Source organism: Dendrobium catenatum, unplaced genomic scaffold (assembly GCF_001605985.2).
Source record: "Dendrobium catenatum unplaced genomic scaffold, ASM160598v2 fragScaff_scaffold_292, whole genome shotgun sequence".
Lineage (NCBI taxonomy): Eukaryota > Viridiplantae > Streptophyta > Magnoliopsida > Asparagales > Orchidaceae > Dendrobium > Dendrobium catenatum.
In genome coordinates, this window is record NW_021318754.1 from 1,020,889 (window position 1) to 1,037,998 (window position 17,110).

The following is a 17,110-nucleotide window of genomic DNA, read 5'->3' on the forward strand; positions in this document are numbered from 1 at the left end:
TTTTATTTGCAATGCCGTGATGGTAAACACATGTCTTGCATGACACGTTTCAGTTGGATATATATTGGAGATTGGCTTATCATACAAAAATCTAAAACTGTATTAGTCAGTATATGTGTATTCTCTTACTTCTAGTTAAAATGCTTGAAAATATTAGTTTATTGATTTTATATTGAAAATTTCATGCAAAGCCTCTAGTATATATATACTAGAGGATGTCATTGATGATAGATTGATTTGCTTCAATGCACTATTTGTGGATACACAATATTTTAGAAGTTAAGTGCCTTCACAAAATCTATTTCATGAGTATTTGGGTAGGAACGGAGCGGAGGAAATGATGTAATAAACCTTTTAGTGGTTGGACCATGATTTTAAAAAACATTCAAAACTTACGCTTTAGCATTCATTCTATTTTGAAGCTTAAAGATTTGAATTGAAGCTTATGACTCAATTAGTTTGAATGAAAACATATGCCTCGATCGATTGAGGTGTACATTTCTAAGCGTTATGATACCGAGGAACGCATTTCATGCTATTTATTTGTTTTGCGATGGATCATGGGCTTTGGACTTCATTTGACATTCAGTTCTTGAATTTGGACAACATGGGGCATGATCAAATTGTGGAAATGAGGACTCGCGAGCATGTAGCCGTGTAATGTGGCAGGGTTTATTATTATTTTCTTAAAATTAGGTTTTTGTTTTATAGTCTCCTAGAGTGGAGGAAGCCTTTAACCCTAAATAAATATTTTTTTGCACTCACAATTAAGACATAAAATGTCACTCTCCTGTTGATGCCTCTCTTGATCAACGACTCAACCACAATGTAAACTCTCTCACTTGAAAGCTCGGGGTTAATGGAGACTTTGTCAATCTTTTTGCGCATTTCTCTATCTCTTCCTCTCGGAGGTTGGCAAACTTTGATTCTCACTTTCTCTTTTTTGGTTACCATCGCATTCCATTGAGTGCATTTGGGGGTGTTTTTGTTTGCTAAACTGAATAAACTTTGATGAAATATTATTGATTTTTAAAGCTTTAGACTTGTATTTGAATCTTATTTATAACTCTAAAATTATGCTTTGTGTAATATTTTATGCTTGACTTCTTTTCAAGTTTTAAACTCTGTGCTTTCCTATTAGTAAAAATCAGTTTTCCACACCAAATCAAGGTTGAACATGTGGTTGTCAATGAATTGTTTGATGTCGTTGCATCAAGGTGCTGTCCGGTTAATGTACCATGGTCACCTTCTCAATCCATCACCAGGTCTCTTGTTTCTCACGATGTCGTCGTATTTTGGTTTGCTTGTTAATAACTTGCTACCTCCCATCACTTCTTTGGCTAGCAACATGGTCTCCAACCGCTTGTCATTCTCCTTGCCATGGTTTCCTGTTGATCAATTCTGTCGACCCTGTTGATTGGCGTCTCTCTTGCTAACCGGTTTTATTGGCTCATTCACTTAGCATCTTCCGAGTTAACAACTCTTGTGCTTCTCGTTATAATCCATATCTTGATGAGGTCACTCAGTTCGTTGCTTTGCTCTTCCAACAGGTGAATTGGCTCTATTATATCCACTTAGCTTTGTCAGCCTGTGAACTTACTGATTCATTGGATTCGACATCTCCATGTTGCCAGCTCTTCTATCGTTGCCTTGGAGCTACCCTCCACCCCTTTATCGTCTCCTCAATCCCTTCCGCCGTCTCTTACCATCTTTTTGGTTTTACCTGTTAGCTCATTTTTCGATGCCTCTTTTCAGTTTGTCAACTCCTTGATTCCGCCCTACGTCTCCTTGGTCGTCGGCTCATTAGCGAGTTGCTAGCTATGACTGAGGTCACATAGCAGTATCCGGAATTCCTAGTCTGACAATTACCTTCTGAGGTCACTGAGTTTGGACATACTTGTTGGCTTTAATACATGCACTTTTCTATTTCCTCATTGTTGACACCTATCCATGATGTTCAACAAGACTACCACAACTTTCCAATTGCATTCTTGCATGACGAAAATGCTAATTTGGGCCTCAACCACCTATAAGCCATTAGACCTTTGGTCGTGATGGCTGACACTATAATACCTCGTTTTCATCCCATCAGCTCCTATTTTTGAATATTTTGCCTCTACTTTTTTCCAGGAAGGGGGGACTTTTTGAACCTTAGTTGAGATATTAACTCGATGTATAATGGATTCTTGGTCCCTTGGCCCAGTTGCACAATTCGATTGGCTAGTTTACTCATTCCTTATAATTTGCACTTTTTACTATTTTAGTGAATTGTCTCCCACTACACTGTCAACATAGGATACAAAGCTGAATTATGTATACTACCATCTTTGCATGCTCTTTGTTATCATTTCTCTTTTACATTGCTTTTTCTTCTCGACTTCTAAAAATGGGGATGCTGTAGGAATTTTTCCTCGACTCAGGAAGAGTCTCTAGTTGAAGACTCCCTTTTCTCCTTGGTAGTGCCACGCAATGCCATCCTAACAACAAACATTATTTGCTTGTTAACACAATTATGCATGGTTTTGAAAATCGGATTGGAGTACCGGACCGGTTAGTTCGACCGTGAACTAGTCATATGCTCGGTTCGATCCTCCTTAAAAACTGGCCCAACATCAAACCGATGTGAACCGGTTTGAAATGGCAGTTCAACCTGCCAACTGTTGAATCGATCCCAGTTTTCAAGAATCGGCCGGTTCAATTGATCTCTTACTTAAATAATTAAATAAATTAATTTAATATTAATTTAATAAGCCTAAATTTTTTTAATAATTATTTACGATCTAAGCACCAATGCAACATGCTCACATGGTCCCACCACCCTATGTGGGCTTTTAACACATGACAACAAAAAAAAATCTATATATACAAAACTCCCAAGTGATGTGGGACTAAATAACTTAGTTGAAATTTAAAATTTCTACTTCAAAGATAAAAAACACATACATTATATATTTTGAAACAAAATTTTAATTATTTTATTAATAATTAGAATAATATTTATTTTGTTGATTAGTTATATTTTGATTGTTTATCTATTTTATTTTTAAATATACATTATTTAAATTTAATTTTTATCTATTTATTAATTATGAATAATATAACATGAATGATTTATAGAAGTAAAAATATAATGTGAATTTAATATATAATTTATGACTGTAAAATTTATCTAAATATAAAATATAAATTAATAGTAATTTATAATAATTTACATTAAATTTAACATAAATTAGTAATAAATTATATTAAATGTTTAAGTTTGTATATAAACTAAATTTACTTTTAGACACAAATTTATATCATTATTATATTATTTATTTTATTAAAATAATTATAATATTTATTATATCATTCAGTTCAACCCCGATCGAATCATTGAATTTTGAACCTCTCATTTTTCTGGTTCAACGTCCGGTCTGGTTTTCCCAACCTTGCTATGATGTATATATTTTTTTTTTAATTTCTTTGATGATCTAAGATATGCTTTAGTTTATTATATGTTTCTTATTATCTATTATTTTTTAATCGTTTAATTCGAGGATGGCAGACCAATAACACAACAGATCATTTGTTCAATCCATACATATAAATTAAAATAACTATATTTTATGTGTTTTTATTAGCATCTCTGAGAACTTCTGATATATTGTTTCCTTGTTGACATGGTGCAATTTGAAATTCATCTACAGGAGAATCAGCTATATTATTTTTCTATCCAACATCCTGCTATAACTATTCTCCTATTGTTGGCCTCCCTCAAATGCATGCTTTTGACTTGATATAAGCATTTTTTCAGTACTTTTCATGAAATCGTCCAGTTCTTTTGGCATTTTGGAGTTGCTATCATTTGGCGTCGGGGTGCATTTATTTCTCATTACCTTTTCTACGATATTATGTAACAGAGGAAATGCATTTTTGTTAGATTTTAGAATCCCATGCATGCCAATATTGAATGTGTTTCAATAGGTTTCGGACATCAGACTGCTTATATGTCTGCTATACTATGAGCAAAATTTGCTCTGGTGGAAGATGTCTTGCTTTTATAGCCAGTATTTGTGGTCAATTTTCTCGTTATAAAAAATATTATTGATTTGCGTTCGAGAAGGATTTTGAAACTTTGATTATGAGTTATATGTCTACTATAGCAATTAAAGGAGTTTTGGCATGCATGTGAAGCTTTGTACTGAGAATCATAAAATTTACCAGACCAAAATGCCACATCCTATTGTTTTCTTTAAATATATGATGTTAAAACCGGACTAAAAATAGAACTACTTCAATCTGATGGTCAATGTGCAGTTTTATCATTTGACCTTCAACCATTAGTGATAATGTTGTCATAATTAATAATGACTTTTTATGTAAAAAACATAAAAAAATGAATGATAAAAGATAAATGTTGGATTGATAATAAATGGGTAAAAAAATTGGAGAACCTGAGCATTATTTTTTTTTACAGAAAAATGATCAAAATAGCTATTGACTCTTTATGAAAGATCAAAATAGTCCCTAACTATATTAAAGGACTATTTTGGTCTCTCAACTTTTTAAAGAGTATCTAAAAGTCCCATCATGAGATTATTTTGATTCATTTTTAAAGACTTGAGGGATTAAAATGATATTTTAATATAGTTGGAAATCATTTTTGTCTTTCATAAATAGTCAAGATACTATTTTGATCCTTTTCTCTCTCTCTCTCTCTCTCTCTCTCTCTCTCTCTCTCTCTCTCTTTAATTCCAACATTGGTCTGTCTTGGTTGAGGTATAATTGCGTGGGCTTTGAGTTAAAGAGGAAAACTAGGTAGCTTGGCGATGGGCTCTTCCAGATGGAAGATAAAGAACTAATGCTTGATGTTCTTCGCTTGTCATTACAGAGAAGATGTAGTCTTTCAACTGATAGATCCACTGGTCTACCATGGAAATGTAGCTGTGATGAGCTTGGAGGTGGCTAACTTATGGTGTTGCACTAGCATGAGATGCGAATTGATACATTGAAGGAAGAGTTTTTGGGAGAGATTCTTACTTTTCTTATTGTTACCATAACTTGATTGAAGTATTTGGTTGGAGGGAGTGATAATTCAAAGTCTATACTTTGGGTTAAAGGTTTTGTATTGCAAAATTGTCCAACCAATTATTTGATTCAATTCCTATGCTATGATTTTAACTAGATCCCTGCACTGCAATTTTAATTTGGTCATAGAGGTTCGCTAGCACAACTTATTTTCTTGTTCAACTCAACTATAGATTGTGTCTATTAAACTAGGTCGCAGAGCAGGTGAACCTTTAAAGCCATGTATAATTGAAGAATTAAAACTTAAAAAAATGAGTAAGTAAAAAATCCATCTAATGCTATTTTCATTTGTTTAGCAATTTGGAATTAAACGGCGCACTTAATATGTGATGAACTTGGGTTTTATGTTTTTGTGCTTTCTTCCTGCATTTGGTTTAAGAAGCAGTTATAGGTCCTTTTAACTAGTTTTTGAGTGAGTTTTTTTTTTTTTTTGCATGCTTCATGGAATGTAATTACCCTAGAAATGTGGTCAAAGATAGCTATTTGGATGCAAAAAAAAAAACTACAATTGGATTTTTTTAGAAAGCACACTAGCTAATGGCTGAAATACCCGTTCACTTTTATAAAAATACCAGAAGTTATTCTTAATCTTAATAATAAAGTGTAACATTTTTTACTCATCTCCATAGAGAAATGCAGGCATCACACGTTGCATGTTCTCTCTTGGGAGTCGACATTGCTCTTCACGGAGAAGTGGAACATTAAACCTTCATTGTTCTATTGCCGAGGGGAATGAGGATGCTAATATATGATAGACTGTTGCTCTGCATTCCTTTAGTGGCTTGTAGGTCTCGTTGAAGTCCTTCGTAGCTCCATAACAAGGAGAGAATGCCAATTTAAGTATGGAACCATAGTTATTTAGTATTTAGGAAATAAAAAATTACTCTTTTATGTTTAAGAATAAGAAGTTTAGCTGAACCCCTTCATTGTTCCATACCTTTATTTTTATACAACTTGTGTTTGAAAAGTAACTTCTATTATATTTAATAAATGATTGGATAATCTTGATATTAAAAAAAAAAGAAGGATCAATATAATATAACTAATAAATTGGAAATTCAAGTAAAAGAAATAAGTAGTTCAATGTATTGATGTTAGTGATTTAGAGTGGAAGTATTAGGATGAATAATGCCTACCATCCCTATAAATATCTCTATTTATAAGATATTTAATCCATATCACTTATCGATATCCAACTTCATCTAAAAAATATCATGAATGACTTCTTATAAGTTTATAAGTTTGTAGAAATGCTAATAAGCTTATAAATTTAGATATTACCATTGTTGAAATTCCATTTGAAGTTCTCATTGTATGCTATTTTCATGTTGTTGACCTCCAAGTGTTCCCTAAGTTAACCAGGTTGAATGCAATGACTATAATGATAGATGGGTGCAATTTAGCGAAAATTCGACTCAAAATATCGCATTCACATAAAAAGCGTAGTCACCTATCACCTATTTCACCAAATGGACTACCTCGATATGTTTGGAACACCAAAAAAGTTTGTGAAGCCTCGTTGTATCGCTCGACTTGTTGTGCAAGGAGGATGAAAACATTTATAACATGTGAGTGATGATAAATTTATGGTAGTGTCTGCACATACACACTTATTTTTGAATATATTATTAATAATTATATATATATATATATATATATATATATATATATTTGTACATAAAATAAGAAATGTATACATTAATATTAATAATAGATTTTTTATCATTAAAAACAAGAAAAATATTAAAAATGTTTTGTTTTATCTTTGAGAAAAATATTAGGAGTAGTTTTATTGTCCAAGAAATTGTTTGTTCAACTAGTGCTTGCATGCGACATTTTAGGCACCTTAATTGGGGGTCATCTGCAGCCTCCTCTAACCGTATAAAAAGAGAAAGAAGGTTTATAAAAATCCTCGCTCATTTCTCACTTTGCTTTTTCATCCCCTCATACACACTTGTTCCCCTACCCTGCCTTCCTTAATGATATAAAAAGAGAGAGAAGGTTTATAAAAATTCCTCCCTCATTTCTCCCTCTCAGCTTTGACTCGCCAACACCCAACACTAATCCTCTCTCTCACAAACACACAATATTGGTCATCTCTCTTTCTCACTCTCCCTTTCTAATCTCTTATTCTCTTTACTAACGTGTAGTCGATATCATGTAGAGGCATATGTAGTGATCTTGCCTCGTTGAATTCCTATTTTTCTTGATGAGGGGCTATATCCTATTGTTTTGTGCTTTCATTATGTGGGTAATTTCCCCAAAAATGTTCACACATGTCTTTCTTGCATGGTGGACTAAAAGAAAACTCATTCTTGTTCACCATGCAGCATTCATATATTTATTTTCTTCATGCACTGGGATAGAGCTTTAACCATGATCAACTTGACTTAGTGGGTAGGGCTATCATGTTTCTCGGTACCCCATATGCAAGAGTGACATATAAGCATTGCCAAATTCACACGAAATCTACCTAAACAATTAAACAAATGTTTTTTGAAAAAAAAAAGTTATGACAACTAAAAAGAGCTATTAAGCAGTACACAAATTAAACAAATGCTTGAAATGCATTACAAATCACATAAAGTGATGAAAAATGAGAAAAAAAAGGAACTCTAGAGACTCGCTAATAGACACTTTTAGGTCGGCCTTGCTATTTCTTGGAACACTATGAACTCAAAATAGCATGGAAGACGACCCCATTTATTGGCATGGATGCTCCCACTATAGAACCCGCTCAGCTTTCCACGCAATCAAAATAGAAATAAGATGACATTATTACACGACTCATCAAAACTTCGCATTGTGGGCATGCACACAAATAAACTCAAACAAACTTGCAAGTGGACAAATATGAACTTATAAAAACATTTCCAATAACGTGTAGGTGTGCTCCAAAAATTTGCATGGAAAAAATGACAACTAACAAATGCGTGAAAAATTAAACCTAAATAGTTTTAAATGAAGTGTGCTTTATAAGACAATTCAATTCGAATTTGAGGAGCACCAAAAGTCATGCATGTGCTTTGAAAAGGATGTACGCACTTCAAAAGCACACCAACTTGTCAAAAATGCACAGTAATGCTTGTATTTAGATAAAATACCTGTGCTAGTGATAACCTGAAAATTGAAATCACAATGGCTCCAAAAATGTTCACTTTTTTCTGAATGGGCTTCACTTTGAAATGTATGCAACTGATTTAAAAAGCATGCAACCTAATTCTATGGTTCAAACAAATCTTCTGAGCACTATGTATACACAGTTAAGCGAGTCAACAGATGAGAAATCCTCTGAATATTTTGTGATATTTTTTAATAAAAAGAAAGAAAGAAAATCAAGAAAAATTAAAAAAAATATGGAAAATATTAAAAAATTTTGAGCATTCTCGGACTTTTACACTCTTATCAAGATTTTCATCTTGATTTTTTTTAAACATGATATTGCTTTTGTGAGTTCCTGTATATTATATACTTGTGGTTTTGAGATTGGCGACAATGTTCTTTTTTTATGATGGGGGTGTGAAGGGCTTCAACGAGATCCACGGGTCACAAAAAGGATTGCAATATGACATTCAAAGAAAGGCCAATACTAATGTTCTCTTTAGGTGGTGCGACGACATTATCTCCGATGAGATCCCCTATATCTTGAGAGTATCTATAGCATGCTATGGCTTACGTTTCTTTCTATGAATGCAGTAGAGAGACAAGTGACGTTTTATACATCCTCCTATCCTAGATCATCATTTAAGGAACCTCATGCATAGGTATTCTTCATTTGCTAAGAGTTAATTAGAATTGTGGATGTCAAGCAACAACCAATTTAAGGAATTTAAAATTTTTGAATCAAATAATCTCTTCTAAATTATGCATTCTGCAATCAATCATTTGAACAAAAAATGGGCAATGATCAACTCATCATAAATCTTATTTAAAATGTCATGATATCTCTACATGACTTACCTACTGTGTCTAAATATTCAATTGAATAATGCTGTAGGACATTTCAAGGTGCCTTTTGTGGGTTCAACGCTATCATCAGGCATGGCCAAGTATAAACACAGATCCGGTGATGAAGTCAATTGACATGCTCATGCTAAATAAAATAAAAGAGTCTTACTGCCAGATTAGAGTGAGTTAGCTTTTACCTTCCTAAATAAGTTTTTTTTTTTTTCCTTATTTTTCTCTTTTCCCTCTTATTTTGCGTGAAATTTGTTTGTATTTTATTACCAACTTTTATTGTTTTTAAAGACATGTATTTGTTGAGAAAACGTTTCTGTTTCCTTTGTATGTTGCTTGTACGATTGCTTTGTCTTTAATTCTAACTTTAGATTTTATACAAATAACCTTGAAGACTTGAATTTTAAAGCATTGGCCTCTATGTTTTTCATTGCTTATCAACTGATCAAAAAATTGTGAGTGGTGGGCTTTAGTAATTTTAGAAAATATCTGCTTAAAACAATTTTTTCTCTTCATCAAAAGGGCTATACAGTTAGCTTGTATATGCAACGACCTGGTAACATGAGTTGACTTTTGGCAGCAGACAGGACAACTTGCATTTCATTAGATCTTAGACCTACTTGAGTGTATAAGAATTGTAGCTACAAACTAAAGATTTTAAATTGCCCCATCAATCTTTTGGCACTATTAATAGATTTTATTAACTGACTAGATTAATTGACTTATCAATTTTTATTTGACCCAAGTGTCCATGGTTTTCATACCTTTCTGTTCTGGTACCAGCTTGTCCATACATTGCTAGGCCTAAAACATGACATGGTTCTAGACACAAACCAATTCGGTTTATTCAAATCACAAATTTTCTTTTCTATGTACCTTAGTTAGGAAATATCCTCTATTTTAATTGTAGGTTATTTTCATGGTTGTATCTGTGACCCTATTTTTATTAATAGGAGATGATGAGAAACTCTTGTAATTATGATGGTTTGAAGTTTATTTGCAATCCTGAAATCTCCCTCCTCTCTTCAAAATGGACCCCTTAACTAGTCTTTCATAGCTGAAAGCCTAGTTTTGTCTCCCCCTCTCTCATTTACTAGATCCTACCTCTCCTCTCCCTAAGTTTTTCTATCTACATTCTTCTAGTCATTCTTCTTATCATGTTAGGATTGAAGCAAGGGCTGATCTTTGAATAAGTAAATTAATTGAAGAAAGAGAAATCAGGGATCCTAGAGATCTAGCAAAAAGAAGTCATCATCTTTCTGTTTAATGCTTGGTTTTTTTAAAACTTCATGAAGAGCATCTCATTTCAGCATCCACGTAGTGCGTACACTGCAAAAGAGTAAGGCCACAGACAGAAATCTGACATCAAACTAAAGGAGGTCTATCAGAATATAATTTTTTTTTTGTGACTGATATCATTTGGCCAGTAAGGCAAGTGAAGAATAATCGGACCTTATGGGCATGAAATGGGTTAACTTTGATTTTTAAACAGTGGGATTAAATGAATTCTAATACATTTTAGGGGTCTCAATGTACTCATGAGCTTCAGCAGTTTCTTTTATTCTCAATTTACTTTTCAGGTACTATATTTGGTGATTAATATGCCATAATTCGTATTTGATGGAAAAGCGCATGTTCCTTATGAAGTATTTATGTCTTGTATGGCTTTCATTAATATTACCATTGACTGTACCCTTTTTTGGTATAGGAGGGTGAGTTTGATGCTGTGGCTATTGTACACTCTTGTGAGGAAGGAAAGCCTGCTGGATCACACAAGGCTAGACTATCTGCCCTCAATGTAACCCGTCTTTCTTGAATACCATCTTTGCGAGTATATCATTTTTCGTTAGTTTAGATCAATAAACATGTTTGCAAGTTGTGACAAGTGTTACCGGAAGAAATTTATCAATTTTCAGGATATTTTACTTTCTTTTTATGAAAGATTATATATTCATGCCAAACGCTCTCATGGCACAAACTTTGTTTTCTTGGGTTATGTTGTGTGTTCAAACTCTAAGAATTTGTATCAAATAGAAAATTGAACTTGTGCGCTACTAAGTTCAAAAGGATTAATTAAAGCATGTAATCTTACTTTCACTTTAATTTGTTTCTTTCACGTCATTTGGACATAATGAATAACATAGTACATCGCAAAAATGGGTAGAATAAATTTTTATGATGTTTGTGGTTGTTCGATTGATGATAATATTTCTTAGCAGAAATTCGTAAGTTACATTCTGACACATTTTATATGATTCATTTTACTTTCTGGAGTGTTCTTTTAATATGAAAATCAATCTGACACTGGCTGAATGAAATTGGATGGAAAGCTCATTTTTTTAATAGAAGTGAGTTTGAGCTCTTTGGCTATTTAACCATAAATTATTATAAAAAAATGTACTTGCGTATTATTAAGTTATTGATTTTGTTTTAATAATATTTTACATACTGGATAACACTTTCCTTGGTCTACCTGTTAAACTGCTGGCCTAGGTTTCAATCGTCCCTTCTCAGAATCAATTTTTACTACCTTGTGGATTCTTTAGTGCACATTTTAGAAAATACTTAGATAATTTAAGAGACTGCCTTTATTTTAATCTTCTAGCACCTTCCATTTTAAGGTCTCTAAAGGGAACTGTTTATTATTTCTCAGTTCTATTCATGTGTTGTATTCAGCTTACTTGTGGGGTCAGTTTAAGGAGATGTGCTTTGTGTGAGTTACCTTCTATGCACCTTAACAAAAAGATGTTTAGAAAAGTGGTTTTATCCTTATATTAGTTTGTAAACTTCCTGTTTAAGAATATTTGAATGGACTGAGAGATGAATCAAGAATTTATGTGGGCTTTGCAAATGTTGTTACTGTATATAAATATATTTACTTGCTTTGTGTGTGTGTGTATATATATATCCCCCCTACCCCACACAAAAAAATGTGGTTTCAATGTTTTTGATTCATTATGTATAATATAGAAACATATATCATGTCTTTGTAAAATGTTTCTTGAAATAGTTATAATTATGAAATCTCCCTAAGTCTCTATTTTACCACCATCAAGTCATGGCGTATCCATCTGGTTAGTGTTTTAGAAAAGATGTTTTTACCGATAAATGTTCTACTGAAATAGATTAATAGAAGTTATATGATATGATTAATGAGCTATCTTGGGTTTTATTGTCCTAAAATACGTAATTGACGATGAGATTAACATTGATGATGAATAGAATACATTTGCTAATTCACTCCCCACCATACAGCTTGAAATTATCTTTTCCTTCAATTTGCCTTGTCACTCATTTTCGAACCATTCAAGAGTAATCCATTTAACACGATTCATATTTGATCCACTGAGCTTGAATTGTATGGTAAGAATCTGCATCTTGGCTGCATTTTGATTAATTTGTTTTTTAGGTTCCTCCTATGGGCCTATTCCTTCCAACTCTTTTTGTTCCAGAAGAATACCCACCACCACCACGCTCAGGGTGAGATACTTATATATTATCCTGGTTCCTTTTCCTTCTTGCTGTGGATTCATTTTCTCATGTAGTTGTCCAATTTTTCTTATTCTTGCCAGGTTCCATGACTATGAAGATATGCTAGAAGATTCTTGGCAAATGGACTTCACCAGAAGACCTGACATGTCTGATGGACTTTATCTTGGTTCTAGTGGCGGTGTTTCCATGTGGGATACTTATCAAGTGTATCCAAAAAGACTTAAGAAAGATGAATTGGTTGGCCTTGCGGAGGCAATCACGACTAGCATTCTTTCAACAGGTACTTATACTTAGTTGTCTGGTACATGGAGTCATTTGTGTTTGAGGGGAATCTGAACTGAGAACCACAGTGGAGTGAGGGATGGTATAAATTCACCCCTGCCATCTGAGTGATTTGGTGAAGCTCAGTGCAAAATACAGACTAGGCTGAGATACTTTGCAGGGTTTTGTATAAAGGTTAAATGGAACCTTAAAATTTTAACAAGCAGCTTATCGATGATTAATAAGTGGTATCAGAATTGTAATATTAGTGAATTATTACTTTATTCTTATCGTACTAAAAAAATTAGTTTGCATATTGGTTACATTAGTTGAGATTTTGTTAATGATAATGTTGCCTATTTGGAGTGGGGGTATTTGTAGCACAAAGTTGAGTATTAATAATTCAGAAGGGAGTGCTGATTATTCACAAGTAGCTTTGCATTTATAATGATGGGTTATTATGCACACTTGAATGATCCAACATGTTTTGTGCGTGATTGGGCGGCTTAGGAATTAGAATCAATCCATTGTTCCTTGTTCTGATGTCTCCCATGCTTCATTTATCTTAGCTAATGTATACACTTCTTAATTTGCAGGTCGCATAGATCTTCAAAGGAAGTTATTTTGCAGCATACAAATAGTGAGCATTCAAGTATTATGAGTTGAAGTTCATATACAAATTGAATCTCACATTTTATCATATTCTTTTAGATTGGTGGAGTTGCTTTGACCGCTGGCCTTGTTCCCGTGGTTGAAGAGAGGTTTGTTTTTTCTTTTCTTGCTTGGCCAAGTTCTGTGATACAGTTAGTTGATTGCAGTTTTATGCAGAAGATATATTAATACTTCTTACCCATTGACCATATGCTGAAATTTAGCTAATCATCTCTTCATTGGAACTTATACTTGAGACTGATTTGTATTCCTTCCCCCATATTAATGCCAACAAAGCAACAGAGCCGTTATGAAACCCCTCAAACGTGTCATAACTCTATCAGTATGTATACTTGTGTATCCATGCGTTTTTATGGATGCCCTTTTGATGTTAATTTTCTTGTTACATTATAAGCATCTATTTCTCTAATTTTATTCCTCCTCTTCATTGCTTAGTCATCACTCTTTTGTACATTACATGCTCACATATACACTTGCATCTGATGGATGAAGAGGAAGAAACTCTGCGTACATAACTTGGATCTTTGGAGTACTCGATTGGCCTCACAAAATAATTTAATTAATAATCAATTTAATTCCAAGCTATTAGTGCCTATTTATACAAGTAATAGAACTAAGGTTGCAAGACTAAGAGAAATTCAAATATAATACTATCATAAAATTAAATTCCAACCTGATAAAATAGATCAAATAAAGTATTATATGAAAATTAGGCCAAAAATAGAAGTGGGCCTAAAATGTCAGGAAAATTAGTTTGATTCTGTTACTTTCTAGTTCAATTCGATTTCTTTTTGGTTGACTTACTACAATTTGATTTTTTCTAAGTTAAACTAGTTAATTTTTACTGTATCAACTCACCCAATTGGCAAAGAAATAACTCTGTTCTTGAAGAGTTTGTTGGAGGCCATGGAGGAGGAAGTGATATCTCTAAATCCTCAAACGAAAGAAACATCCTTGCAATAAAAGGAATAATAGGAGGAAGAAATACAAATAATACACATAAAATTGGAGGCTTGGGTGTTAGGTCACATCAAATTTCACACCCCTAAACAATATTTGAAATGTGGGCCAACAATGGATGAAGTGATGATGGTAACAACGGCATCATAAATTCAATTTTGGTAGGTTCAACTGAGACAAATTATGATAATCTAAGTTAGTTTGTATCTTTTGAAATAATGACATAGTGAAGAAAATTTGCAAGAAATTGTCTTATGTTGAATGACATTTTCAGGCTCAAGCACTTCATCTGATGCAGGATTCGGCTTTATGCTCTAAGATTATCTTAGAATCAACCTTAAGAAGAATAATGAACCTGTATACCAGTATCTCATAATAATTATTAAAGGCCAATTCATTATCAGAAAGTGGCGCGCCATCGTATCATAAAGGTCATCATCATAGCAAGAGGAAAAATATGGAGTTGAGGCTATTGTGTTTGGTTTGGCCAAGTGATTTGGTGGTTTAGATAATGACTATGATGAATGTGCGTAGATAAGACAAAATTATAATGCAATGAACACTTACGCACAGATTACATGTAGGTCACATCAGATTGATAGTAGGTTACGTGTCGACTTTGTGTGAGTATGGTTTGTGTAGTCACAAAGAATAACATAACACACAGGGTCAGCACAGATTATGCTTGCTGGAAATGTTTGAGCGGGCAAAGTTAGATGAGGGATAAGGAGTGAACTTGTGTGATATTCTTGCCCGATGGAGGGATTATTTGAAGGAGCAATTGGCTTTTGGTGTGAAAGCATGTGAGACTGGTTGCTAGTTTTGGCGTGTTGCGGAACTGATGAGAGTATGATGCGGGATGCAGGTGGGTTGCGAGGTCAAACAGTTTCATGGAGAAAAATCAAATCTGGTTTTGATACCAAAATTGATGGAGGGGGAAGTGGGTGAAATTCCACGTACAGAACTTGAAGCAATCCACGTACATAGTTGGCACCTAAATAACAATCTACTGTCCTTGCTAAATAGTTTCATCCATTAATTGATCAATAACATGTTTAATTACAAGTTATCAATCCGAAGTTATAGAAATATAATCACATGCATAAAATCAAACAAATTAAAATCAAATATAATCCTACAGTAAAATTAAATTCAAATTAGAGTTAGTTTCTGCAACCTAATAAATTAAATTAAATAAAAACACATGAAATTCGGCTAAAAAGGACCTAAAAAGGCTAGAAAGCTTGTTTGATTTTGCTTTGTTGTTGCTTGACTCGACTTCTTTTGGTTGGCATATGAAATTTCAATCTTTTCTAGGTTATATATATATGTATCCATTCCCCCTTATTTTTTTCACTCTTAGATATAGATCAAAAGGTCCGGCTTAATTTTAACCAAATGTTATGATTATGTGATGTAGGCAAGGGGGGGTGGGGGGGTCAAAACAAAATGAATATTTTGTTCTTTGGGCTGCTTGTTACCTCTATGATTGGGCCTTGGTTGCTCTCGGGTTGGGCTTTGGTTGCTTGGTTTTGAGCTGAAATTTTGGGACTTTTTGGTTCCAGCTCATAAATGTTTGAGCTGATATTTTAGTTCATTAATTAGAAGAGTATTTGCACTTCCTAGCTCATAAATTCATAAAGTTATGTGGAGTGGAGCTTGTCTCTTCCTATTCTTGTGTCTCTTTGTTTTCTTCCTTGTGAGTAAATGCTATGGGTTGGTTGTCTTTTCGTTTCTTCTCCCTGGCTGCTTTCCCGTGACCCCTCTGCCCCGTTTCCTGTGTTGGCTCCTTGGGTCCCTCTCTGGCTGCTTTCCTGTGGCTTGCTGGCTGGGTTTCCCGTGGCTTTTCTTCCTATTTTTTGTGCAGAATTTGGGGGGCTGTTGTGGTGTCTTTTGGCCTTTCATTTCCCCAAACTTTATTAGTTTTGGTTGGAGGTGGAATGGCTGTTTGGCTTCTTTCTTTTGCTTATAAATTGGAGATGTTTTGTGGTTGTTAGAGTTTTAAAAGTGGGTTGTTATAATGTGATTTTGTATAGCAAAACCTGAGGGTTTTTCTTGGAAGAGCTTGAGAGCTTGTTCCATTTCTTCCTTTCATTCTTGGAAAAGCTTGCGAGATTGTCCTCATATCTTTCTTCTCGGGCTTCTTATCTCATTCTTCTATCTGTAAGTTCCCTTCTACTTGTATCTTTCTTCTTAAGCAAAGGAAATGCAATTTTAGGTGTTTTATGATTGTCAAGAGTTGTAAGGTAATTGTTTATGTTTGTGTTTGTAAGTGTAAAAATTTGTAAGTCCTCTTATTTTATAAAGTGAAATTATTTTTGGTTCAATTGCTGTATTTTGTCTTTTTGGATATATTTTATTTAATTTTCTATTTCCTAGAAAGGTCTTGTTATTGCTTGCAAAAATTTGGGGCTTTTTCTCAAGTTTTTGCTTGCATCAATTTGATATCAGAGCTTAGGTTTGTATCTTCCTAGGTCTCTTTTCGTGTCTTTTTTTATGTGTTAAAAAAAATGAAAAATCACAAAAAGATTGATTCAGTCGTGGAAGAATGCAATCCAGAAGATCTTGAAGTCCCTATTCCAATGGACAGGTGGATTCTGACGGAACGAAGTTCGACAGATCCCCTGCAGAATGAGCTATACAAACTTCAGTCGTAGTTGCATATGAGTACGGAAAATTATTTGAAGAAAAGGAAGCG

The 17,110-nt window shown here is 33.7% G+C and overlaps 1 protein-coding gene across 3 annotated transcripts in view; it reads left to right on the forward strand.

The window, feature by feature from the left end:
- The window catches only part of LOC110104878 (actin-related protein 9), a 47,014-nt gene that overhangs the window by 19,794 nt on the left and 10,110 nt on the right, over nucleotides 1-17,110 (forward strand). For all 3 annotated transcript variants that reach the window (XM_020834160.2, XM_028693469.1, XM_028693470.1), the window contains exons 12-17: nucleotides 9,068-9,199; nucleotides 10,736-10,825; nucleotides 12,437-12,507; nucleotides 12,600-12,799; nucleotides 13,377-13,420; nucleotides 13,492-13,541. In XM_020834160.2, coding sequence (XP_020689819.1) covers nucleotides 9,068-9,199; nucleotides 10,736-10,825; nucleotides 12,437-12,507; nucleotides 12,600-12,799; nucleotides 13,377-13,420; nucleotides 13,492-13,541 — 587 coding nt within the window. The remainder of the gene's footprint in view (nucleotides 1-9,067; nucleotides 9,200-10,735; nucleotides 10,826-12,436; nucleotides 12,508-12,599; nucleotides 12,800-13,376; nucleotides 13,421-13,491; nucleotides 13,542-17,110) is intronic.